Genomic DNA, 27,053 nt, shown 5'->3' on the forward strand with positions numbered 1-27,053 from the left:
TGAAATTCGATCGTTTCTTCCTCGCAGCTAGATCTCTTACTCGATAGATATTTTACGCTAACAAGAGAAACATGTACCTCACCTGATACTGAGCAGTCAGCTTCCTCGTCACCGACGTCTCCGCGACATATCCATTTTCTATAGCAGTGTCCGGACTAATAGTGAGTTGTAACCCAGACACCACTCTAACTGACAACCTGGTGACCGCCACACGGTCGTTAACCACTCGCACTTCCTTCGCGCCGATTACTTTGCTCGTAATCGGCGAAAGAACCTGCACCTCCGTTCTACCTACTCCACGACCTTGAACGATTCTCCCTTGTAACAGGTCAGCGATTCTGGGATCGGAAACTCGAAGCATCCCATTCACCAGATCTGTCACTCGTAGCCAGGTACGGCGATTCACAAAGTAAGAGACTCTTCCTGAATCGTGATCGGTAGCCAGGAATCTCGCGTGTACTTCGATAGGACTCTGCTGGAATCGGAGTCTGCAATTGGTGGAAGGTCCTCTATCTATAGAATTGATCGTATCCCATCCGTTATCGCTTCCTCGAAATCTTTCTTCCTGCTCGTCTTCTTCCAAAATCACATCCGCGTCTTCGATATCCATCGAAGTGTCCTCCAACTCCGCGGCGCTCCTCTTTTTGGTTTTCGAGCTGGATTCGTTGGAACGTGAATTGGTGGAGTTCAGACTACGCTTGCTTTTCGCCCCTACAGCGTGTTCTTCGGGAACTTTCCAGCCTTTAATCTGACTTAATCTGGTGTCCGCCACGGTCATCTCCAAAGGGAATTCCGGCATCCAAACTGTGAATTTAGCCAGCCCCGTGTAAGTACCGTACTTAACGAGAACTGACGCGTTGCTGGAGCCACGTATCTCCGTGCCGTCCACGTACACGCTGCTACAAGAAGATGATACCTGTAACACAACACGTAACATCTTGTCAGAAACGATTCTTCTCGTAAAGCTGGAAAAAGGAAAGCCGCGTACCTTAAGCACACTCTCGTCTTCCGAGTGACAGGAGGATTGCAGCGTAACGTCGGCAACGGTTCCGGCCTGGCTTACGATGAACACTTTCATCCCCTGGGACACTTGGCGACCCGTCAACACCGCGGTGTTCATCACCTCCCAGTTCTACGACGAAAATGAACTCGATTAAAGCATCGCCTTTGCCTCTATGACTCCTCGGGGATCTTGTTAAAGCGTTCTCCAACTCCATTTAGGAAAGTCGCTCGGTCGTATTAGCGAACGGCGATCGTCCCTTGTTCGTTGGAAGCTTTTGTTTGCTCCCAAGCGGGGCTGTCAGAAAAGTTTCGCGGATGGTCGCGGTCTGCAGTCGAGGGAAAAGCTTTTAAAGGGTCTCCTCGATGGCCTAGACGAGTCCATCAGCGTCGCTCGACCATTTCATATGTATACACGCGCCTGTATCACAGGTATACACGCACACGCGCATACGTACACAGAGGTGTAGTCGTATCGTTATGGAAGTTATTCTACGTGTTGGCTGTACATCATATTCCTTGCCGGTGTGTGTACTTTAGAACGGCCATTCAGTGGGAAAGGGGCGGCAGGACGAGAGACGAGAGCAGCCTGGTGCACGAGAAGCCATTTCCAAGTTGGCTTCCGTACAGTCTGCCCTTTGGAAGGAACATCAAACGACTCGGATATTGCAGCCAGGGAATTTAAATCTCTGACCCCGAGCGGCTCTCTATCCGTCCACCTACACCCGCTTGTCTCCGGTTCTACGTGTGCGCTCATGCCACCTACATATATATATATATGTATATATATATATGTATATATATCTTTGAACCCGCGCCCCTGGTTGGCATCGATAAGCTCGATCTTAGGCGAGCGCAAAAAACCTGCCATTGAGTGCATTCCGAATAGCACAGGCTCATCGGACTTTCTCTTCTAAAGTGTTCCCTCCGGTCATCGATATTCTTTCGATTCACGCGACTTCGAATCGAGACTTGGAAGCGTATGGGCGCTTTTCCTGCTTGCACGAATCCTCCATTTAACCTAGGAGAATTTTCTCGCTGGGAAATTCGTCCGGATAACTCCCACGGGATTTATTTTCGTCCTTCGCATCGGCGAGTTTGCTACGGTCGTTCGAGATAGGGCGAGAGTGCCAGTTACGGTATTTTAGCGATCGTCTCGATAACAAAAGCATTTGGGCGATCGAATTCCGGCAGAGCCGTCCCTTTTGTTTCAGCCAAAATCTCATCGAACCGTCGTTAGGAAAGCTGCTTTTAGAAATCCGTGACTGCACGTGGAAGCAGGAACTGCGTTTAAAACAAACATCGAGCGCAACGCAGCTATCCGGTCACGGAGAGCCAAAGTTCCAAGGAACTCCGCCAACTCTGCGTAACCTCTTCTCTACCAAGTCGAGTAGTTGGTCGGCTTCGAACTACCCAACTTTATCAGGAATCTCTGATCTACTTAGCTCCGTTCTGCTGTTCGGCCGTGTACAAGATTTAGTTACGCATTATCAAGGTACCGCACCGCGTCAAAGGGCACGAGTCGTCCGAAGCGAGCTACTATTCCTGGATAACCAGGCTGCATTTCTTATCCTCGTGGCCTAAATATTTATACGCCAGGCCCGGCTGCCGTCGTCAGCCTTCCGCCAAAATATTTTCTTTTCGTTGATTAAACGAGCGTGGGGATTCGCGTTTGGCCAGCTACGCGAAAAGCAGCCGCGGCATAGATGCTGCATAGAGTTAAGCCGGACCGGGAGAGCTTTGCCGAGTGCGAACAGACGACGAGGGTGTCTCTTTTAATTAAAAACTTCCCCTCCTTCCGCCTGGCGGAGGCAACGAGCAATTAGAGTACGGATAATCAAGAAGCTTCCGACAACTTGCCCCTTCTGCCAGCCTTTCAAAGGAATATGTAAGCGAATTAACGAACTAATTAATCAATTAGGCAGCTCGTGCACGAATCTCCTGCTGATTGTCGTGTACACAGCGCGCTCCCGCCCTCCGCCTTCTACCCGCTTTCCGAAACTGACCGATTTCACGTCGTTTAATTCGCGAGTTGCGGATCGATGCCGAAACGCTCCCAAGTTAAAGGAACTAACACCGAAATCAATTAACCTCGGTACGCTAAGCTTCCAAAATCTCGGTCAAAGAACCGAGAATAAATCGAATAAATTTCCCCGAATGACGTATCAGCAGGAGGCCGATGATAAAAACCAGTCGGGGACACGGACGTGCCCTGTTTTATCTCGAGGAAAAACTACAGGGCTAAACCTTTTGGCCGGAAAGCTGCGAGTTAATGGCGGTGCCTTTTTGCCAAGAGGAAATCTACCCGCGTCCCATTATTAGTTTATCAACGACATAGTCTCAGACTATATCACGACCATAGCCAGATACTAACTTCGAGACGTTCTCTCGGCGCAAGAAACTAAATTTCGCGACTGTCGTTTCGTTCTCTTTGTCACCCGGCGAAATACGTGCTGTGTTAGAAAGGTAACGAGACTGATGTCATTTCTTGCGACTTATTGTTCGCAACGGCATCGAAACCTTACTTCGCCAGCGGAGTCGCGCATTTATACCGTTGCTTTTATATCAGCTACAATTCCGTAGCTACAGCACGTATGCTTTTACGATGATTTGTGTAAACGCGTGCGTTAGGTACAGAAAATGGAACAACCACGTGTTAAACATCGTTGTGCTCCAAAATTCTGCGCCGAAACGAATAAAAAAAATGACGAATGGGTACATGAGAAAGAAAGGTAGAAATATAGAATAACGTTTTTCATTTTCAACGGAACAGAGTTTGAACACGTTTGATTAACATTGCTTGATAAATTATCAAGTTACATTTTCTCGCATATTACGTTATTCCAGATTTCTGATTTAGTTTTTCACGACAGATCGCTCCCTTCTTGATCGTACCATAATTGCTAGGAGATTACGCTACATAAGTAAAGTACGTTATTATTTCTTGTAAAGTTCCGTAGCCGAAGTCGCATTTTCAACCCTCTAACGCCTTCCGTTTTTACAAGAAAAAAAAAAAAAAAGAAAAAGAAAAGAACGGTTCACGAGGACATATGCCACGTACAGGTCCACGTATCGATCGGCACTTTTGCCGGCGGTTATCGGCCAACTTAGCGGATTCTTTTTCAAGAGATCTCGAGAATGGCGGCGGATACGTCGAAGGACAGAAAACGAGGGTTGGCTGGTCTAAAAATCGTGCCGGTTCGACGAGTACCGATATTGGTTCGCGTAGGAGACCAGTACTCGTCCTTTCTCCTCCCTCTTTTTTCTCTCTCCATCCGGTTGATTCTTTTATTTCTTAACCGGCGTGAATTCGTGGAATTCCATCGTAGTTTCCGCTGTGGAATTCTGGGTGCACGTTCCAGGCACAGTTGGCGGGAATGAAAATCGTCGGGCACGTATTCGATGGTGTCCCCCGACAGGAATTGCACCAGGAAGCTCTCTTTATCGCCACCGTTTCTCCAACCTCTGACCGCGCGTATCGGATCGCAAACGCAAACATCCAACGTTCTTGCGACCAATCGAATTTTACGAACAACAGAGCGGCAACGAGGTTCGTCGTCGAGATTTTGTTAGAGAATACACGCGACACTGAATAATCTTCGTGGCGTAGCTAACCAGGCTTCAGGGATATGAACGCACCATTGCGGTGATTCAGGATTCCTCGGCTTACAGTCTCATCCCCCTCGAGGAAGACAAGGTTTTTATCTCGACGAGCTTAAGCAGCTAATATAAGGTTACCGTGGATGGAAACGATATAGAGTGGCCGTAAAATCAGCGGAAAATTAAAATTTATACTTTCGAGTGGCGAAACGTGTTATTTGAGAGATTATTAGACAGCCATAGTGACTGAGTACCTCTCGAGACTGTCGTGCCGAGTTGAAACTGTCTTTGCATTACTTTTCAAAAGAATACAGTGGCCTGGGAAAGTATTCGAACACAAGCGTAAAAATCTGTAGAAACATCTTGAAATTTCATTAGGTGATCCGACGCGATAACGATTCGTCGATTAACTAGGTCCAAGCGTATTAAAATTCGTATTCGTTTAATTAAAAAAAGAAAAAAAGAAAATGAAACGTAGAGCTTGGCAAAATGGCACCTGATTGAAAAGTAAAAGTACGTGTACATACATTCTGTAGCTATTGCATCTTCGTAAAGAAACTTACGATTCCAAGTACGAGTACGGTTAATGGAAATGTCTTCTTAGATCTTTAATTTAGAACGACGTTGTATCGTTCCCACCTAGCATAGAACAGAGAATACGTAGAAAGATATCTCGGTCAAAGTCGAGTAATCTTCATTATCTCGACGTTATCGAAAAGAAAACGCTAGAAAGGCAAACTTTGCGCACGTGAGGGAGCTCACCTTGGATATAGGCAGCACGGCCTGAATGTCGTCTTTCTGTATTTCGAGGCGAACCTGTAGCTTTCGCCTCTCCGCGTGATGATGATGATGGTGTTGCATCTGTCTCTGCTGTAGTCGCTGTTGATCCATTCCATTTAGCTGAGAGCCGTTGTCGAAAGCGTAACGTACGCTCCACACGATTCGACCACCATCCCAATTCCCTTCCACCCCCTCCTCGCTCGCCTCCAGAAGCATCGTCAGGATTTCCTCTGCCGATCTGGAAATGACAAAGATGCGTTCCCAGTGACAGGATCCCGATTGTTTCCCGACAGTAATTCTAGCTGCTCGATGCCAGTCAGATTCATCGCCAGCCGTTTATATCCGAAACGCCCCAATTCCTCGCGTAACGCGAACGTCCACGGAGTGTCGAGCGTATTTGGAGAAGGGGTGAACTATTTACAGAACCGATTTCTTTGACGCAGCCATGGTAGATAGAGTTTTTCATGAAGTGCCGCGAGGCGGGATACCGATCTACTTCCCTTTGAAGTTCGTCTGTCGGTCAATGATTTTGTTTAGTCACCTTGGCGATTCCCTTGATATTCTAGATTTCTATTTTTAGACTTGTCTATCGCATCTGGGATATTACACGATGGTGTCTTTTTTTTTTTTTTAATGTCGCTCACTAATCTACCCCTTTGCGTTCGGAAACTTCCAGCTGACCGTCTACACACGCTTCTTACAAAACGACGAAAACCAAAATTATATTCACTCGCTTTCTTCATTGAATGGAACATTGTCATTATCGCTACTGTACCGTTCTTCTCCGCATCGATTACTTGCTTTCTCGTAACATAATTTTTGCAACATCCGCATAAACGTTTAAATCTAACTCATCGCTGTTTATATCGTAACTCTCACTTGTTTTCATTTTCCCACTGTTTTACAAACTAAATAAACGAATGAGAAAAATTGCATCCGATACGTGTGGTTCGATCGTTCGATATGGTCTGCCCTCAGCTTCGCAAATATTTTTCATATAATGTTACAATAATCAGCTCGTGTATGTTTCCGCGATAGCGAAGTACCGTTACATCATAGAAGTTACGTTACATCACGAAACAGAAAAAATTTCTGGAAAGAGAAACGGCTCTTTTATCATCGCTGTGTCACAGCACCGACATCGCTGCGAAGACTTTCGTACTGCCAGCTAATATTCTCTTACGTATATCCGAGTATACATTTCATTTCTGTATTTGTTTTTTTCGTGCAACGTGAAACGAAACTTCGGAGGAAAGGTATATTTCATAAAAACGTTCGGCTCGTGTAATTTCCTGCTACATAATCGTCAGTAATCTCGTCGTGTTCCCTTAGACGAGAAATCCGAGTTGTTTGCTAGATTTACGATGTCCCCTCGGAAGGCATATTGGAGCGCAAAGGTTTAGAGAACCATCAAACACGATGATATTTTATATAAATTGATATTTTCCACTGCTGTTATCCATCTTCTAGATCCTTTAATATAAATCTGTCATTTTTTTCACGTGCCTCGCCGTATAATATAATGATAATTTAATCTGCGATAATAAATATAAAAGACAAGTAAAAAATAAATAAACTAAAATTTGTTAGAATCGCAACGACCGAGTAAAATTTGTTAGAATTCTCGATAGATAAATTTTCCAGTTAGTTGTCCTGATACTTATGGCCGGCGGGGTGTGCGATAGACTCAACGTAGCGGCAAACTCAAACACCCGTGAGGTAACTAACGAATAAGACTTGCCAAAACTAGACAGAAGAAGAACCAAGCGTAAAACGTGGAAGTTCATCCAGTGAAACAGTCCTGACTAGAGAAACGGACGTGGGTAAGTTGTTACGTTAAAGCGTCCTCGTAGCCGGTATTTCTCAAGCTCGGTGGAACTAACGAGGATTTCGCCGAACAATCAGCGAGACGAGTAACTCGCGTCGAGGGTATTTCTAGTTACAAGTCGTTGGTGTTACGTAACGCGAGGCGCAACACGGTTGTATTACAAAGTCGGCGGCGTTTCACGATTCCGTCGAACACGCGTTAACGACCCATCCGTCTGCGTTTGACCGTGAACAAGGATCACCATGGAACAGACGGTTATTACCGAAGGATTTACGACTCGGGACAAGCGTGCTTGCCATCAGTTTTCACAAATTGAAGAGAAGAACCGTCTATCTCGAGATCCCTCGAAGTTTACGGGCTACGAAATCACGAAGAGATCTGTCTTGATGAGAATTCCGATACTCGAGAGCGCAATACGAGCAAAATAATATTCTACGCTCGATGCAAGCTTCGCCGGCTCACGAACATATTTGAAAAACCATAGAGAACGTTTATGTCCATATTGTACGCGTTATGCGAAACATTTTGAAATTTCATTAGCGCTGCAACGAGATACGGCCGTCACGATTATGTTGGTAAAATATGGAACGAATCTGAAAATGTATATGGAAATTGCAAGATATTTATTATAAACATATATTCGTCGAGAAATTAGTATACCGTACTTTTAAACGTATAACAAATGTTAAATATAATGTCACTGATAATATTATTAATATAGTGGATAATTTAATGTTTGAATATTTTCGTAATCTCTGTGAAATATATATTCGCGCTAAATGTAAATATTTTCAAACTTTACCCATGTGGCTAATGTTAGCTAATGATAAATAATAAATTCCGCTGTATCGTTCCACCTTTTCTACGTTATTCACCTATCTGTTTCAATTATTGCTCTAACGAATAGTATAGTTCCTGATACTTTCCATTCGGTTTCGCGTTTACGAGAAAAATCTTGCCATCTTCCGCTTCTTCGTTTTCTTTCCATTCGAGAGCAATTCTGGATAGCATGGCGCGATAGAGAAAGGCAAAAACAAACGGAGCAAAAGGTTGTGAGATTTATCGGTGTCTCGTAGAAGGAAGAATGGGATTTAGAACGGTGGAAGGCGAGAACAACGCGAAAACGATTGGATTTGAAAATAAAATGCAATGGAAGAAAATTAGCAGAAAAGCTGACGCGCGAAAGAGGAATCGAGATGGAGTTTGATTCCTGGTAACGATAGCAAGGTTTCTATATACGTTTTATCGAGAGCATAGGTCTCGGTGTTGCGTGTTTAGCGTTTTCACGACCGATGATCCAATACCATAGTACTAAACTGTTGATTCCAATGAAGCCGCGAATACGTAGAAGCACTACAGGGGGAAAGGGGAAGGAAATTAAATCGGAGCATCGCAGGGTTAGATGCGATAACATCATCTAATATACAGTGATACTCACTACTTTTACTTTTTGCCTAAACTATGCTGAAACGAACGCTTCGCGCCTCGATTCTCCACTGCGATAGAATCTTGCTCCGACTCTCGCCAAACACGGTCTCACCTCGTTCTCTTGCCTTTCCACCGTTCCTTTATGGTGTCATTTGCATATTTCCAAACCCTCTTACCTTTCGAGATTAACCTCCTCCAGCAGATCCTGGTAGATTCGTTTCGCGCTATGGGGAAATAGTTTGAAACGCGAGGAGCAAAGATGACTCTTCCATGGATACGTATCGATGCGTTAGCTTTTTCAACAGTTTCCAACAGGTATCGCTGTAATTTCGCGCGTTGGAGAAAGTGTTCGGATACGACAGCAAACGCGTCTACGCTGCCACATCGATACGTTTGATTTTACATATTTGGTAGAAAAAATTATCTCCTTGAACAGCTGCTATATTTTTAGTCTTGCGCGTGCGAATAATTTTTCGTTCGGAATGCGAAGACGTTGGACGCGTCGCTATACGTTTGTTCGACGATACGGGAGCAAAGATAACTTCCGCCCGATGTCGATACGTGAGTTTTTTATAGTTCATATTTGTTTAATTCGTACACGGAATAAAGTTCCATGTACAAGAGGTTAACGCAACACGTATAAAAATATCGAGGCGTATAGAAAAATACGTTGCGTAAATTTTCAAGAAGCCTGTTACTCGAAATAACGCGAACGTGTGTACGCGCAGAAATGAGAAAAACAAAGGCGAACGACTGTCCGGAGAAGCGATCAAATTTACTACGACTTGGAATTACGTTTGCGAGAAATATTGGGTCGCAGCTGTATCGCGATACTGAAATAATCCAATAACGGATTAATCTCGGCTGGTCCGGTGATCTATCAGCTTCCCATGAGTACCACTGCTCTTCCGATACGTCGCTTCTTCTTTCTATCTCGAGCTTATCAGGCGTCCGTTAGTGCCGCTATATAAGACCGCGAGCAGACGAGCCGCCAAGTTCGATATCACGGATTCAGCCGGTGAATTATCTTCGCGAGTACGACATGCGTTCCAGTGCATTAATAATCGTCGCTCTGTCCGTTGTGGTGGCCTCGATGATCTACATCGAAGCGTATCCACTGGCCGAACAGGGGCCGCTTGGGCCAGAGGGAAATACAGCCACCGTGAAGCCATCTACGGACTCGTCCAGCCAAGAATCCAGCGACAGCAGCAGCGACGAGGAGAAAACCAGGAACGTGAACGGAAAGGCCAAGAGAGAAGCGATCGACGTGGCTGAGATGTTGATCGAGGAAGAAAAAGGAGTTTCTGTAAGGCTGGAACGATCGACCAAGAAGAAAAACGACGACGACGACGATAGTAGCAGTAGCAGTAGCAGCAGCAGCAGCAGCAGCAGCTCTTCCAGCGACAGCGAAGACGATAAGAAGAAGTCGAAAAAGAAACACGGCTGCGACGACAGCGACGATAGTGACGACGATGATTGCAAGAAGAAGAAAAAATCGAGGAGGAAGAACTGCGACGACAGTGACGATAGCGACGATAGTGACGACGATGATTGCAAGAAGAAGAAAAAATTGAGGAGGAAGAACTGCGACAACGGTGACGACAGCGACGATAGTGACGACGATGATTGCAGGAGGAACAAGAAGTCGAAGAAGAAGGACGACGACAGTGACGACAGCGACGACAGCGACGATAGTGACGACAATGATTGCAAGAGGAACAAGAAATCGAAGAAGAAGGACGACGACAGCGACGATAACGACGACAACGACGGTGACGATAGCGGGTGCACCAGGAGGAAGTACAAGAGGGAAGTTGATGGACAGGACAATGATACGGTGAGCAAATCCTCTTCCGAGGAGAAGAACAAGCCGTAGTCTTTACAACATGCTGAACCTCTCTAAGAATCCATGTAGAGGTTCCTTCAACGTAGAAGCCGATTTTCGCACATCTTTGGAGACACGGAGAAAAGGAGAGAGAAGAATCAGAGAAGAGACACGTAGACGGCGAATGTCATTACGTTTACGAGGAAAAGGAATGTCGTAGATCGCGATATTCCGTTTATTGCATATTGTTCAGCAGATTTCACGACCTAACGATTGTTTAGATAGGCGTGTGTAGATAAAGTTCGTCGTATTATCGTTCTTAATATCGTTCGTAAATGTTTTATTAATGTGCGCGTCATTTTGATCCGTACATCGATACGGCTTGTACATTTCTACGGTGTTTCTCTTCTTGGAATATTTCCGTAATAAAATGAACGTGTCTCTCGATTAATTTTCATTTCTCACCTAGTCCTTACAGCGGTTTACGAAGGTATTCGATCGCTTCCTGTTGAAAACTTTTACGTTCGAATATACCTTCCCCAGTCATCGTAAATCGCTCGTCCCATCTTCGCGATAGAATACAGCGAATGAAGATAACGAAAAGCACTGGCGCAAAAATAGCGACGTACTTACGCGCTTGGTAGTCGCGAAGCATTCTCCTTTCGCCTGGCAGTGAACGTAGCGATCGTGTTCTTCGCGTTGATCTTGCTGTCGACGATCCAGTCGGGATTACTGGACGAGGCGTCCAAGATTTTCACGCCGGATTTCACCCTGGCCCTGTAACATTCGTCAAAATATTTATCAACCGCGATATTAAACGATATTAAACGTCGAATAATTTCGTTTATTTTGCGTCGTCTGTTCGAGAATCAAAGAGAATACATTATTCAGAAAGCCGGGAGAAATCCGATTGGTCGCAGCGAAATTCCATCGAAATTCGTGACGCGGCCAAACAATCGGTTGAAAATGCCATGTAAACGGAAAAACGACAGAGTAAACGAGCGCGTTTCCCGGTCGTTCTACCGAAACCGCGGGGAAAAAAGAGAGAAGAGGCAATTAAAAAATCAGCATCGAGGCTGTAGGGAGGCAGGAGAGAAGGAAAAATAGACGACGGAAGGCGAAGGAAAAAGGAAACGTCGGAACGCGGAAAATACGGTACTTCGGACGAGTTCAAGGGTGAAATAATTCTCGTGGCGCTACTTTTTCCAATAACCATAGGCACGCTGCGCTCGCGATCGATGCACAGCCCGGCAATTATCGGCTCAACTCCTTGGAATAATGCGACCGACCGGGCACACATCGTCAACTTTTCCAGCCCTTCGGTCCTTTCAATTATCCTAGGTGACTGCAAACGAAGCGTCACCTCCTTGGTGCGTACGTATCGGATTTCCGTTCGATCGCGTCCAACTGCTGGCCTGAACACACGGCACACTTCCAACCCTGAGTTTGGCCGTCGTTTCAACAACGTCCCCGTTTACCATGGAATAACGCAAAACCTGTCGCAGCTCTGACTCTCTATGTTTGCCAAACGATCAAAGTTTTCGTCCATATAGAGTGACTTCTACTCTTCCGGTAAATTATACGAGCGTAATCTCTACAAGCAAGATGTTAGATAACTAATCACCGTTACAAGCTAATTTAACGACGAACCTGGTCCATTTGCACGGTTTAAAACACCTTAGTCAGCACTCCACCGATCTTTACGAATTTCTATCTCCGAACAATTAGTCACTAGATATCAAGATCACTCTCTTCCTAGAAAACTTCATTTATATATCGGCTTATGTAATAAGTCCTTTTGTGTTTGTTCGAAGAAACGTTCAAGATCGTTATTATCTGGTTTATAGGATATTCAGACAACGATGTATATTAGGTTGTCCCAAAAGTTTCTTTCGTTTTACAAGGAAACGATATAATTTGTTCCATTGGAATACAAAATGGATCATACATAATTCAATGGAACAATATCAAACGATCTATGGTTTCTTTATAAAACGAAGGAAACTTCTGGGACAACCTGATACTCGTTATACGACCACATATATATGTCATTACTAGAATCCTTAGGGTCAAATCTGAATTGAACTCGGTGCAGCGTTCAATGAACCGCGAAACTCTCTGTGAATGCGCGTCGCATCGACGTAATATATTATAGTCTAAAAATACATAATCGATGTCTGTACCTTCGACCGGATGCCAATACAAAGATTCTATGTCTAAAAATAAAAGCAAAAGAACAGCGAAATTTCGCCGCGGTACACCTGTCTAATCGAAAATTAATAAGTAAATTCGCTTATACTTGACAAACTTTCAATCTTGTTCCATCACAGAGTCATCGAATCTCTCTGTTCCATATATTATCGACCGTCTCGCATACATCGTTCATCGACCAGAGTTTCTCGTACGAATCAATCTCGTGCAAGGTTTCGTGTCTCTTTCTCGTGTCAGCCGTTATTCCCATAGTGATATTTCGCGACAAAAAAAATTTATCTAGTACGGCAGGTAAATGGAAAGACGGGCGAAATCCTCCTCGTTCGTTTCCGCGGCGTCGCTTATCCCAAGCGATTACAAAGTACCAGATTGGAAATTGAATTTTCTCGGGCACGATGAAATATGGTCGGCGAAGGTGGCTATTCACGGGTACGGGTTCCGTTTAGACAAATCGTTTGCCTCGGAACGGGGACCTATTATATATCGCGTTTTACTCCCCGGGAGCGATCGCGCGCGACGTCGATCATCCACTCGACGTGCCTCTCGAACGCGAGTGGTTCACGGTAACACCTCCGCTGCAAAAACCTCTGACCGGCTGTTGCTGTTTGTATATTTGAAAAATATTTTTCGCTCTGTCCGATTCGATTACGGGTCGAGGGTCATCCTGTGCGAAAGCGCGAGGCACGACGCGATAACAAAGATATATGGAACGTGACGCTAGCGAATATCAATAATACAGAGATATCCGGATGGATGAGAGGATTCGATAAAAATTAATCAAAGGAATTCGCGTTGCGAAAGAGAGCAATACCACATTTCTCTCGCGTGCTTTTCGAAAGCGATATAGCGTAACGTTTCACGATTGTTGGCAATAACGCGCCTCGTGAAAGACCCTCGTGTTCAGCCGAGCCGCAGAAATGTACAGATCGTTCATCCGGCGCGGCGATCGTCGCGTCGCAGTTTGCTGGCCAAGATTGCAATTTTAAACGATCGGCTCCGAGGAGACTGGCTTACGCGTTACGAGACGCAATATCGAGACGTTGATAATGAGAAATCTACGCACTGCGTCGACAGCGGGCGTAATTAAAACGTCCCGAAAATGGTTTGTGCGGATTAATAGCAGTGGCAGCGAGCCGGCCCACTAATGCGTTTTAATTAGAAGAGCGGCGTGTTACACGCGAATCTCCTGCCCCTCCACCTAATCCTCTCCGTAAAAAATAATTAATCCGAGTCGTAATTAAACGCGACCACGGTCATCAAAGGAAAGCGTACTCTCTCGTCCAAGTACAAGGATCGAGACGAGAATCTTTGTCGCGACTGGCGTGTTTTTTAATCGAGTACAGTGATATGACATACGTAATATAATGAGCCGAGGAACAAAAAATTGTACAATATCTTATAACAATAATCTCGTACGCTTTGTGTTATCGTTCGCAGAAGATACTCGCGATCTAGAGCCAATTGTTTCTTTTTTTATCAAACCTCTCTTATGAATCGCATTATCGGTATAAGCGGCTCTTCAAGATTCATTAATAGGTCTTCGAGCGTATCAGGAGCATGACGGTTGCTATTTCTGATACGATATTTCATTGTAACGATTTCATTGTATAGATATGCGTATATCTCGAGTTGCATATTACCTCGAAGTTGCAGACGATACACTTACAGAGCTGGAACTTCTTGCGAACTCGAGTTCCGCTGGTAGAATAACGCATCCAAATTCATGACAAATAATTTGACACAAAGCGTCTTAATATTTCGACTCGTAAAGCGACTTATACACCACAGCGTTTAGAGTTACGAGGATTCGAATATACCGTATATCGTATCTTTTTACGCTATTCGCATACCTACATCCGTACGTACATCTACCTAAAAGGATTACAACTCGTAAATGAATAAGTAAGTTAATTTGCAGTTCGTGTGGCGACGGAACGACGCGTTTAAACATTTACAGGCGAATAGCCGTAAACGAAGTTAGGAAGAAATAAGAGGAATGTAAGGCAGGAGAGCAACATCGAAGGTGGCAAATGTCGAGAAGTCTCGATCGGTAGCTCCGTCACGAAACGGAAAAAAGCTCGTCGTTCGCGGCTACTCGAAAGGACATTTGCCTGGCGTCGCGACGCCGGCTTGGCTACGTTCTAGCCGAGTCTTCGCTTCCGAGAATTCACGCTCCAGTTACGTGACCGGGTCACGAGGTCGGTGTTACGGGGAAGTTACGATGCGCGAGGATAGCTGCCGTCTATCCGACGCCACGTCGGATAAATATCAATGCACTGCTCTCTTCCCAACCGATTCGCCTTCGCGCGTTGTTCGCGGTTCGTTTGCGGAGGCTTCGTTCGCCGCGCGAGAAACGAGAACTCGATTGGCGCCGTGAGTTTTTCTTAGCCCGAAGGCTACAGCGGGAAAATCTGATAAGTCGCATTGTTCGATTCTTACGAGCCAGTTTAACAATTTGAAACTAAAACTCTGCTTTTATTTGACTTTGCGCCTAAACGTATATATTCTAGGTGATTTTGATTAGATAGAAGATAGGAAGATATCAGCAGATCGCACGTCCTCGCGGTTACAGTGACTGTCAGAAATATCGATAGATATTCTTATTTTCCAAAGGAATGTTGTTTTTATCAGCTGCTACGTTCCATGTTCAGGGGCGATACGACAAAATTTCATCGAATACCTTCGACTTGTTTTCGTACGTAGCATCGCCGCAACATCGGTAACGTTGTAACTTATGCGCAACATCTTGCGTAGATACGTATGTTTTTCTGTTGAAATCCTCACCCTCGAGGTATTCCATAGGCAGAAAAAGAAATTCAAAAACATTATCCCTGTGGAAACGGGGACGCGAGAGATAGGGAATTTTTGCGGGTTCGACGAAACGCAACGAAGGGAATTTTACGTGGTCGCGTGTTTCTCGTTTTGCTATTTCTCCGACGGGTGAAAATGCGCAGCTACATTTTCAACGTTTGTTCTACGTCGTTGTTCTCCGTTTTGGGGTCAGGTAATATCCTTCTATCCTTTTTTTTTTTTTTTTTTGTAGCACGCGAGCAGAACTGTAATTGGAACGAATCATTTTTCCTACGGTGCTCTAATGTTCCCACGTTACCTTTATAGTTTCGATATACGCGGCGGAAAACGCAACCGTTTGCAGCGTCCGAGGCGCAGCGAAATCGATACGTGCGACCGGTGTGCACGACGTGGACAATCGCGAGCGTGAATTATCGAGAGACCGTCTCTCCGATACAAAATAGAATCTAGCGGCGCTACGATTCCGGTCAAGGGACAAAGCGCTCGTTAATTCGATAGACGATGCAAAACAAGCGGTAGATTCGATTTGTGTGCCTGCCGACCGAGTAGATAAGTCTTCCGCTTCGGCCTCGTTCTCCTACTAGCGTACATCAACGCTGCGGAGATCGATAGAGAGTTTTCAGCTTGGCCAAGGGGAACGAGAACAGCAGCTCGTCTTTTTTCAAATCGAATTACACCTGGTCGAGGTCGATTATTCGAAGCAAACGAACCCTCCGAGTTAATTAAGTTAACCTCGTGTCGGCTGGAAATTAGGGTTACGAAAGGTTGCGGCAGGTTAGTCGCGATATTCACGCGCCAGAGAAAAAGGCTAGTCGTCCCTGACGAGGGAAGGGTGAACGCGCTAGTCCCCGGTAGGGAGAGAACGAGAATTGGCCGGCTTTTGAAAAGGAACGTCCACGCAAAAAGGGAACAGTGGTGAGCTTAGTTTGCCCTCGACGCGAAACCAACCCCCTGTTCGGCACGCGGAATGACAGCAAGCGTTTCGTCCATGCAATTACAAGTCCGAATCAAGTTATTTCCGCGGGGCCATCGACTGGCATTTACATACAAATCGGCGACGTGCAAAACGGCTGGTATCGGGACGATCTCGACAGGCGAGGGAAGCTTGCCGGATCGCGTTGACGAACGACCGGTGTCGGGCAACGGCCACAATTTATTCAATGACTGGTACGGCTGGCGATCGATCCCGTAACGAAACGACGCTACATCCCGGCCGATTGCGCAACCGGTACATCGCGAGGAACGTTCGCTCGATTAAGCATCAACGTGTCACCGATAATTCGGCCGATAATTATGATCGAAACCGAGAGACGGCCGGTTGGATACGGTTTCGTTGCACGTACACGATATTTTCGAGAGAACCACGGGATTTGGCCAATATCGCGGTCGCAACAGCTGTAAACGTGTAGCCGCAAGCGGGCGCCGATTATATAAAATTCCTGGCTGACGTTGGAAGCCGATATCGTGAAAATAAAAGCAGGATTCCTCGAGAAAGTGTCGAGGCCACGGTACATAAAATAAATCGACGTTTTTCAGATAAGACTCGAGCACACGAGCACAAATTCTTTTATCACGCGCGATAAGGACGCGTGTGCAAACTCCTTCCGTAATCGAATTTCTAAGCGAGCGAAGATAGCGCTCTTGATTTCTCGTTAAAGGGATAGGCTTAATCCCAATCAGAGCGCGAATCGTCTTGCTGAAACTAATTTCGCACCAGACTATTCCTCCATACGATCTAATTTCTATTCTCGCATATCGATCGAAACGCGTTTCATTTTAATGCGTCCGGGGTTTTCTTTTAGAAACCTTTTAGAGAGAGAGAGAGAGAGAGAGAGAGAGAGAGAGAGAGAGAGAGAGAGAGAGAGAGAGAGAGAGAGAGAGAGAGAGAGAGAGAGAGATTGAAAACGAAAAAATTGCCCGCGGGAAATTGATTCGATCTAAGCGATGGATTTCCACGAAAGCACAGCTCTTGAAAATCTAGACTTTCCTGAACATACATGCACGCGAATCCGGCTTAAGAAGCATCGTTTCGCGTGTACAATACGAAACACCTTTTCCATCTACTTTAACAGAAGGCGCGACTGTTTCTTGTATTCATAGAATCGGGTCCATGGACTGGCTGGTCCATGAATCTAACCAGACTTTTTCAACGAGTCAGCTTCGATAGCAATTATCAAGCAACGATGTCGAGTTAGAAAAGGGGTCACGATAGAATTGTTGAAAGAGCCTGATTGCCGTGGTGCAGCCCGCGAATCGCTTATGCGAGCACGAACGAAACGTCGGTGACAAGGAGCAGGAAACTGTTGGAGAGTTTACTAACAATGGAAAAGTTGTAACTTTACGCGAGGTGCTTGACAATTCATCCAATTAGAAAATTCCTGTTCCTCCTCTCTGTTCCAGATCTTTTTTCCATGCCACTCCCGTTACTCTCCCGAGGGGTGCATTAAGACAGTTTCGCTCGCGTGGACGAAAAACGGACGAACGAGCGAGCAAAATAAATTTCAGGAGCTCGCAGAATCTTTGCCGTATCTCGTCGGTGTATTTTCCGAGCGACGCTGCGGTCAGGAAAACGAAAAATCGAATGGAAGTTGGCAAGTATGTTGGAACAACGATTATCTTGAACTTGAAACGAGCACGAAACGAAGAAGCCCTGCGAACGCTCGACTCTACGCGCGATCTCGAGCTGCTCGTTTCGTCTGGCAAGTTTCTCTGTTGCGAAAACGTGCTTCGTCTTTTTCGTAATTACTTTTCCAACGGCTCGTAATTACGTAGAAAAGAAACGCAACGAATTCGAACAGCACCACCGTTATCGCTAATTCGCTATTATGTAACTAACTTCCCGATGGAACGGGTAACCGCGTCTCTCGCCGCGAGATTCAACGTTTAAAATATTTTTAACCGCTTTACGATGTAATGCAGTTTCATCGCGATTCGCAGTAATCCAGCTGATATAGAGGAAACTCCCGCGGCACAGAATAATACAGTTCTGCGTTCCGTATTCCACGGTCGTATTGTTCGTTAAATTTTTCCTAATTTTCTGAAGCGTTAAATGTATATTTTTTACACATTATTTTATACGTGTTTTATTTCCTTCTATCAAGTTCCATTTATAACGTAAGTCGCTTTTTTGAAATTTAGATTTTGCCAGCCCACTTTTATCACCAATTTTAGCTGAGTTAATGAATGAAACACCACCACCTTCCCCATCGTGTACAACCCCCCGCTACTCGATTAGAACCGCTTCAACACGTTTCATTTTTTCAGTAAATTTTGGAGACGCGATCACGTTGTAATAATAAAATTCATTGACTAAGCTAAGCTGTTACACGTATAAATAGCAATTCGCAGCTCAGTTATCAGAAACTTTGCGTTCTCGTTGTTTGGCTAAATATTCAGAATTTTTATCTTCAAATCGGTTAATGCAGTGGTGAGCCAGAAATATGCACTCGCCAGACATTTTCGACGACGCTCAAATCGGGTAAATTGTTTGAGAATATTTCGATGGATATTCCTGGAAACAATGTAGGCAAATCGTTGCTACGTATACCACGTTCTTCCATCGTCTGCGTAATTAACGCTAATAATTTGCACAACTAAAAACAGTTCGCCCTTTGTCCGATCTAACATCAGGTCGTCCGAAAAGTTTCTTTCGTTTTATAAGGAAATAATGGGTGCACAACATTTTCCGTTTTATATTATTTTATCGAATTACGTATGATCCATTTTGTTCTATCAAGATAAAGATCACAACGTTCTACAGATTAGGCTTCATGTTTGTATAAAGATACGTCTGTAAGAGAAAGGCACTTTTTGGACAACCTAATACACTGCTCAAACGATCGAAAAATCGTTTCCCGCGTTAAAAGCGCAATTTCTTTCTTCGTGTCAAGGACTAGCAAAGAAACGATCTCTCACCTGAGATACACAGCGATCACGATCGATGGCCTTTCCTGTCTCGGATCGGTAACCTTGGACGGATGCAGGAACGCTGGAACGTGTAACCGAGACCTCGGATAAAGGGGCCCGTGGGGCACCAGGAGTGTCAGCGAATCGTCGGCCTTGAGCTCCTTATAATCGGCCCGGTTCGGAGCCAGAGGTACCTGACCCAGTGGCGTGACGGGCTGAATCTGAACTCTGGGTCTGCAGAAGCCAGCCCCGTTGTCAGGCGAGCCAGCCTCCTCTGCTCGTGGCTCGAGCACGGAGTAAGCTACCTGCACGAGCCTGGGCAGGCTCTTGGCGACCTTGACCCGGCCAGAAGCGTCCGGAGGAGGTAACGGTGCCCACCAATCGGCTGGTATGGTGATCTGTGCCAAACAGACTCCGTTCTCTCCATCGGGGCTGCACGCTGCCGTTAGCGCGGAAGCGGACGAAGAACTAGAGGAAGAGGAAGAAGAGGAGGAAGAGGAGGAGGAAGATGAAGAGGAAGAAGAAGTAGACGAGGAAGAGGAATAAGGTCTACCATTGTTGTTCCTGTTGGCAGTGCTCCTCGATGGAGCGGCCAAGCTCGCGTGCAGGACCACACAGACTCTTTGATGTCGAGCGAGAAGCAACTGACGCCTTCCGCCTGTCTCGCTTCCGGCGTGAAAGAGCACTCTTAGCACGGGCGAGTCACGAGGCACGCTGTTTCCAACCAGATGAGCGGACATGTCCAAATGACGCGCACCTAACTCCTGCGCGTCCAGAATCGTCGCCGCTGTTAGGTTTCGCCTCGTTTCCGGGCCTGGTAACGCGTCCAACGGATCTGGAACTATGTAGCGAGCCGGTACGGTCTGTTTCGTGCTAAATGGCCCATAGGTCGCCCGAACGGACACCGGCTCGCTCGTCTGAAACACCGTGAATTTGTCTCTCGAGAGTACGGAGCCTGGCGGTGGAGACAGAACCCCGTTAGATAATGTGCCCGTCGATGGAGATATCGACGAGATAGAATCCCCTCGAACAGGATAGTATTGCCTCGGTATGTGCTTCAAGAAAAATCCCCCATCCTTGTTCTCGAAGTGAACCTCCACCGAGGCAGCCACGTCTGAAACCAAATAATAATTTAAATTGGTAACGACGAATGGATAAGAGTTAGGAATGGAGACAGGTTTGCGGTTAACACGACCGCGGATAAATGTTTGGCAGAGAGAAAATATGCTGCGAGAAGAGCTACATTGCTTCAGAGATCGAAAGACAACCACTCGAACGAGCACTTGCAAACTTTGCCAAGCACTTGGTGTATGGAAGGTTCAAGTTATCTATGGCTACGTACAGGTCACTATTTCTAATTAAACTCGTGTCTAAACTATGTTCTTCTGCTTTTTATCGTTACGTTTTTTCATAGGTTCGCTGCCTGGATCATATACGCAGATTTGAAATATTCATGGTTTAACTTTGAAAATATAGCGCATTATTATTAAATATATCGCATCTCGCTTCCTCGTTCTTCCCCTGTTTCGATGTAATTTTCATTCTTTCTTTACAACCCTTTTCCTCCGTACGAGAGCTACGCGCGTAAAAGGAATTCAACTTTTTCACCATGTCGTAAGTTTGATAGGGTGGGATATTTATTTTTATGCGGCCAATCTGCAACTTTATTACAAGTTTAGGTAAAATATCGTTACAATATAATATTTTAGGTCTGTTGCATTTTCCTTAGTACTGAAGTACGTCGAACCACTGGTACTTCTTCGGGGCAGTTGTATCGAACTCGTACTCCTTGCAACGTCTTAAGCTGTAATTGTAAGAAGATCCTGTTTAAAATTGGAACGGATCATTGCAAGAAAGTTTTCGTTAAAATTACTTGGCTCGAAATTTCTGCGCGATTATTTCTTCGATAGACGAATACTTGCGACAGATCTGCGAGGCTGCGTCACGCGTAATAAATTCTTCTGTGACAAGTTGATTATCAAGTTTCACGATGAAGCAAATGAAATTTTAGAAATTAATTCTACAAATCATAAGTTGCTTCATTACCCTATTTGATTTGAAGTTGTAAAATTTCAAAAAGCAAATCGGTAACGTGGAAATCGTAACTTTTTCATTCGCATCCTTTTTTCATCCATCATTTGATGAATTATTACGCACGAGAATAAAAAGTTATTTTTCCATGCTCTGCTCTCTGTTCGCTAACTTTCACCGCTCTTTGCGACAATTCACGAGAAAAAATGATTCGTTCGCTGATTCGACCAGTAATTACACTTACATGGTGGATTTGACTTTGCATTTCACGATAGGATAATCCAATCGGAAGCATTGCGTTCTTAACATGGTGAAATAAGTTCTTCCTACAAGCCCGGCACTAACGGTGTCCCCCGAATTGTGAAGACAATGGCGGAACTCTTCGTCACACTCGCAGCTTAACCTGTTGAAGAAATTTCACATCCGATCTTCCATTTTCTCATCGTTTCAACGTATCAACGTTTCGCTTTGTTCACGATCAATCGTTTGTAGTGGAAGCAACATTTGAAATTTAATTCCAACATGTTCATACACCACAAATTATCTTCACGAGTTGTTTAAAGTTTAAGCGTATTTTTCTAGTTTTAGAATAAATAATAGCCAATAATTTATACTCCTGTGTATTATGCTCCTACGGTTTGACTAGAAAAGTAAGAAACACCCTGTATATTAAAGCTGAAAAAAATCGAATAAAATTGAACGTCGATAGCAGCTCTACGTAAGATGACAAAAGAGCGAACGAGTGTAATTTCCCATTTTCCCAGCAGTATCTCACGAGCAATTGTTCGTTGTAGGAATTCGACGGGCAACAGCTTCTGCTACTGACTCCACTAGAGTTCGATATTCACAGCGAATGATTCACGCGATGTAGAATCTAACTCGGCACGCCTACAAGTCGCGCGCAACGTTACGCCTAATCGCGCGCAATTTCTCATCGAACGCTGGACATTTGGTCGATTCCGGACAAAAATACCGAGTGGGCGTTCACTCGAATCCGATATTACCGCGCTCGTTAACACTCTCGGCTGGTTTTATGATAAAGGTTGAATCGACCCGAACGTTGGTTGCCTTCCAGTTTGAAAACTGATATTCGAGACTTTATCTACGGCCGGGGAAAATGTGCACGTAGAAAGGGCATCGCTTCGAGGAAGAGCTAATTTAAAAACGGCCGCCTCAAGACACGACCTCGCCAGAAAAGAAACATCTCTCTGGTTCAGCACCGATGCCGTGGGCGTCGCGGTAAAAAGAACTGCGGGAAAAGAGTAAAGAATAAGAAGAAAGTTGGAAAAAAACCTCGTATAATCAGCGGAATTAGTTAGTCCGTGTTTAGAGCCGTGAGCCTCGATTAGGTCGGGACACATATCGTGAGTTCGGCAACATGCGTCCGTTTCCTTCCATGACCCTAATTGGTTCGTTCCATTTGCTATGTTACCGTTTCCGCACCATAATGTTCCTGGTGGAAGGAAATATAAGCTTATATGTAAGACATTTTTCTTCGCGAAATTCCGGAGAATTGAAAATGAGGAAAACTACATTGGCGATGTGACGCCGTTCATCTATCAGGACATGGTTACAACGAATGCGTGTACTGACGGGATTTTCTGCTAACGAACACGAGCACGTCAGAATGATCCGTCACATGATACGTCAGACGATTCGATTCATTAAAAGTATGTAGCCGCTGGCTTTACTCTGTTCGTTCGTCGGTTTCGGTCTTGCACGAAAATGATGTCTCACCGTGGCTGAAATGCTGAATGACGAATGTGATGAACGTAGAGGAAAAATGCATGTTCAAAGCGTAAAGTCCAAATTTGCCTTTACCTGGGAATATTATCCTGTCCGATACTTCTACCATATCACTGTCGGCAAATGGATAGGCGTCTCTGTACGGAATATGCTGAAATGCGTGGACAGAGACGTGCAGGCAAAGCCAGAAAGTGAAAACGCACAACTCCAGAGTCCGCATGGTACACGTGGAACAGCAGGAGCAAAAAAGAATCGAAAAGATCGAGAAGGTGCAGGTCTAAATCGGCTCGGGCGACGATCGAACGCTCGACGAAGAGCGATTTCTTCCGATGGTGCTCAGGGTACAAGCGCACGCTTGGCCGTTCCTTAGATTTATATGAGAACGCACCCTCTATTTACGACCTAGTTCCATTGCTTCTAATCGTGGAAATTATGTTTGGGCGACGCGATAATCGACCAACAAAATTTTAAAATGCCGGAAAGCGAGTACGGAAGCGAACGTGTAACGCATCGAATTTGGACAAATGCTGGAATCACGACAGGAATTTGAAATGGTCCGAAACGTGCATAAATTTAATTGCTACCAGACGTAATTTATGCACGAAGTTAAAAGGTAAACAGCATATGTTGCGTGCGTTTCGTGATAGTCATTATCTTTCCGTTATACATATAGAATATATAGGTCGTTATTTTCGATTAAAACTCGTGTCTAAACTACGCTTTTCCAACTTTTTAATCTTTTAACACATTCGCTGCTGAATATTCGCAATCTAATCTGAAAAGTATATTGCATTATTTAATATATCGTACACAAGTATAAAGAAGAGAATACGATTTATTCGCATCCGTTATAGCGGCGAACGTGTTCATAATTTTATGCGATGTTAACTTTTTATTATCGATTTGTGTCTTTAAAGTACACGAACGTATGTTACTCGTCAATAAAATAACTATAGATATTTTTTATTATATTATTCAAAATACTTTATCTTATCGTGGTTTTTCTGGAAAACTTTATAACATAATACACGTTTGCACGCGGCAAGTTTATTTTGTGATAGAATACGTGTATCGATCATTTTCTTGAGCATTTAAAAAACATTAATACGATTAATTATACAGTCGAATATTAATCAAGTCGAACGAGTAAATTAATATTACACGTTTCTCGCAAAGCGTCATTTATTTATCGCCAATTTTCAAAAGTCTTGTATCGTCGAATCTACCAGATTATTCTCTTCTTCGATCATTTCGTATTAAAATACTTCTCTTTAGCCACCAAACGACATAGTAGATAGAAAGTCAACTGTACGTATTTATCATACATGGTCTTCGAATATAGATTTAGCATGATCTTCATCGGTTACATCAAATAGATATACTTTATTATGCAATCCAGATAAAACGTTCGATCAAACTTCGTGTGCAACATTTTCTTCATACACGTTTATCCTGTAACGAATGAAAATTAATTTCGTACATTCCCCGAATGTGATCTTCAAACGTACATTTATCGTGTTTTTTCCTCCGAGCTCCAAATATTTCAACGTACTTCGAACGGATATTCGGCCGTGTACACCCAGGTAGCCAAACAGTCTCGTCAAAATCCGTGTGCAACACTTCTGCATACACGTTCAGCTTATATTAAGAGGCTAAATTAGTTTCACAAAATCCGCGTATTTTCCTTCGCGCCCTAATAAATCCTCGATATAGCATGTTTATATTAAAAGCAAGAAATTCTGCGAATTTATAGGCTGCGTTAAATTAACATAGAAACGAACACGGTGAAGCACTTTGAGCCCGCGAATCCAGCAACTCGAAACATCGTTCGATTCGGTCTCGGAAGCACCGACGCTGTCCAGCTTATTACACCAGGGAATCTGTCGTTCCGAGCCGAGATGTTCCGATAAAGATTTGCCAGATAAAAGTTCGAGTGGAAAGTCGTGTAGAAATATCAACGATTTCCCGGATACCACGTCATTTGCCTAATATAGCATAGCCAGTATGGCATTATAGTATCGGGCCGCTCGAGGCAGCACTCCGTTTCTTTCATAAATCGAAAAATTCGTTTCGCCAGACTGGTCGAGAGACACGGGACAGTCTCGATAAAGCGTAGTGTTCGGGAATATTTCCTTCGCTGAAACAAAGTTCGCGTACTTATCCGCGTTCGAAAGTTCACACAGGTAAGCGGGAGAAATTGTAAATCGGCGGGGCGAGGCGTGGCGTGGCTCGTGGCGTGGCGCGGCTGCGCTCGATCCGGACATAAATTTCCGGGGAAATCCTCCGCTAAGCGCCAGGTGCCCGCACACCCTCTCGCGTAAAATGGAGGAAAACGCGCGGAAAGCCGAGACCAATTCAACTCTGCTCGCTTATCTTTTGCGCTACTCGCTCGTTGCCGTGTGCTTCTCCCGTTTCCATGTAATTTCCTTCTTTTTTTTACCATTCTTCCCCTCCGTACGAGAGCTACGCGCGCAAAAGAAACTCGTTTATCTCGCTCGTCAACGTTTCCGCCATGTCGTACGTCCGATAGGGTGCGACATTTATTTTTATGCAACTGTTTCGCGCCTTTATTACAAGTTTAAGCTAAAATATTGATCTTTTCAAAGATACTCGATATCGTGCTTATGATTCGTCCAAGTATCGTTAGCATTCGGGTAAATCGGACCACTGGTACTTTTTCGAGGTAACTGTAATTGTAAGAAGCCGCTCTTCAAAGTTGTAAGAGATCATTGCAAGAAGGTTTTCGTTAAAATTACTTGGGTGGATTATTTCTTTGATGGACGAATACTTGCGGCAGATCTGCGAGGCTGCGTCACGCGTAATAAATTCTTCTGTGACAAGTTGAGTGTCAAGTTTGACGATAAAGCAAACGGAATTTTAGAAATTAACTCCACAAATCGTAAGTTATTTCCATGTTGTTTTATTTGAAATTGTAGAATTCCCAAGAATAAATCAGCAACGTAGAAATTGTAACTTTTTAATTCACTGGTTTTACCGTTTGATAAATTATTGTACAAGAGAATAAACAGTTATTTTCTCATGTTTTGTTCTCTATTCGCTAGCCTTTCGTGCTGTCTGTGAGAACACGAGAAAAGATCGTTCGTCTGCATCGAACGATAATTACACTTACATCAAGGATCTGGTTTTACACAGCACGATAGGATAATCCAGTCGGAAGCATTTCGTTAACACGAAAGTGAAATACGTTTCCACTACCAGCTTGACGCTAATTGTTTCCCGCGAATTGTGAAGACAACGGCGAAACTCTTCGTCACAGTCGCAACTTAACCCGTTCTACAAATGTCCAATCCGATCTTCCATTTACTTATCTTTCTATATCAACTCTGCATCGTTCCGCGTTTCCATTGAAACGTCCGCGATTAACCACTTGCATTCGAAGGGACATTTAAAATTTAATTCCAACTAGTTCACGGTCGAATAAACCATTTTTAAACGTTGTTTAAAACACTAATGTATCTCTGTATTTTCAGCATAAATAATAGACACTTCGTACTGCTGTGTATTACATTCCTACGATTTGACTAGAAAAGTAAGAAACGCTTTGTGCGTTGAAATTGAAAAGAGGGAAACAAATGAAATAGGACGTCCATAGCAGTTCTACGTGAGATGGCAAAGGGTTGCCTGAGACAGAGAATGATTTCCCATTTTCCCGGAAGAATCTCGCAAGAAACTGATCGCTGTATTAATTCGACGGGCGACAAAGAGTTTCTGATTCTGACTTGGCCAGAGTACGACATTCACAGCGAATGATTCACGCGAGGTAGCATCCGACTAGGCACGCCTACAAATCGCGCGCAGCGTTACGCCTAAACGCTTAATTTCTCATTCAATACTGGACATTCGGTGGATTCCGGATAAAAATTCCGT

At 44.4% G+C, this 27,053-nt stretch overlaps 3 protein-coding genes across 5 annotated transcripts in view; 1 reads left to right on the forward strand and 2 right to left on the reverse strand.

The window, feature by feature from the left end:
* The window catches only part of LOC126922670 (transmembrane protein 132C), an 81,376-nt gene that overhangs the window by 8,604 nt on the left and 45,719 nt on the right, over positions 1-27,053 (reverse strand). For all 3 annotated transcript variants that reach the window (XR_007712896.1, XM_050735452.1, XM_050735453.1), the window contains 5 exons: positions 19,398-20,502; positions 11,094-11,237; positions 5,362-5,617; positions 989-1,132; positions 83-916 (listed from right to left, as the gene is read on the reverse strand). Coding sequence is in view for 2 of the 3 variants with exons in the window: in XM_050735452.1 (XP_050591409.1) it covers positions 83-916; positions 989-1,132; positions 5,362-5,617; positions 11,094-11,237; positions 19,398-20,502 (2,483 nt within the window). In the remaining variant the exon portion in view is untranslated. The remainder of the gene's footprint in view (positions 1-82; positions 917-988; positions 1,133-5,361; positions 5,618-11,093; positions 11,238-19,397; positions 20,503-27,053) is intronic.
* LOC126922726 (uncharacterized) lies at positions 9,591-10,907 on the forward strand. Its single transcript, XM_050735585.1, has one exon. It carries the CDS (start codon positions 9,678-9,680, stop codon positions 10,509-10,511), a length of 834 nt encoding a protein of 277 aa, XP_050591542.1. The 5' UTR covers positions 9,591-9,677; the 3' UTR covers positions 10,512-10,907.
* LOC126922743 (phospholipase A2) lies at positions 21,004-23,529 on the reverse strand. Its single transcript, XM_050735613.1, has 4 exons — positions 23,241-23,529; positions 22,713-22,872; positions 21,664-21,822; positions 21,004-21,192 (listed from the first exon to the last, which is right to left on the reverse strand). The coding sequence occupies exons 1-4, from the start codon at positions 23,383-23,385 to the stop codon at positions 21,114-21,116; spliced, it is 543 nt and encodes a 180-aa protein (XP_050591570.1). The 5' UTR covers positions 23,386-23,529; the 3' UTR covers positions 21,004-21,113.

This window comes from Bombus affinis, chromosome 12 (assembly GCF_024516045.1).
Source record: "Bombus affinis isolate iyBomAffi1 chromosome 12, iyBomAffi1.2, whole genome shotgun sequence".
NCBI classification, from domain to species: domain Eukaryota; kingdom Metazoa; phylum Arthropoda; class Insecta; order Hymenoptera; family Apidae; genus Bombus; species Bombus affinis.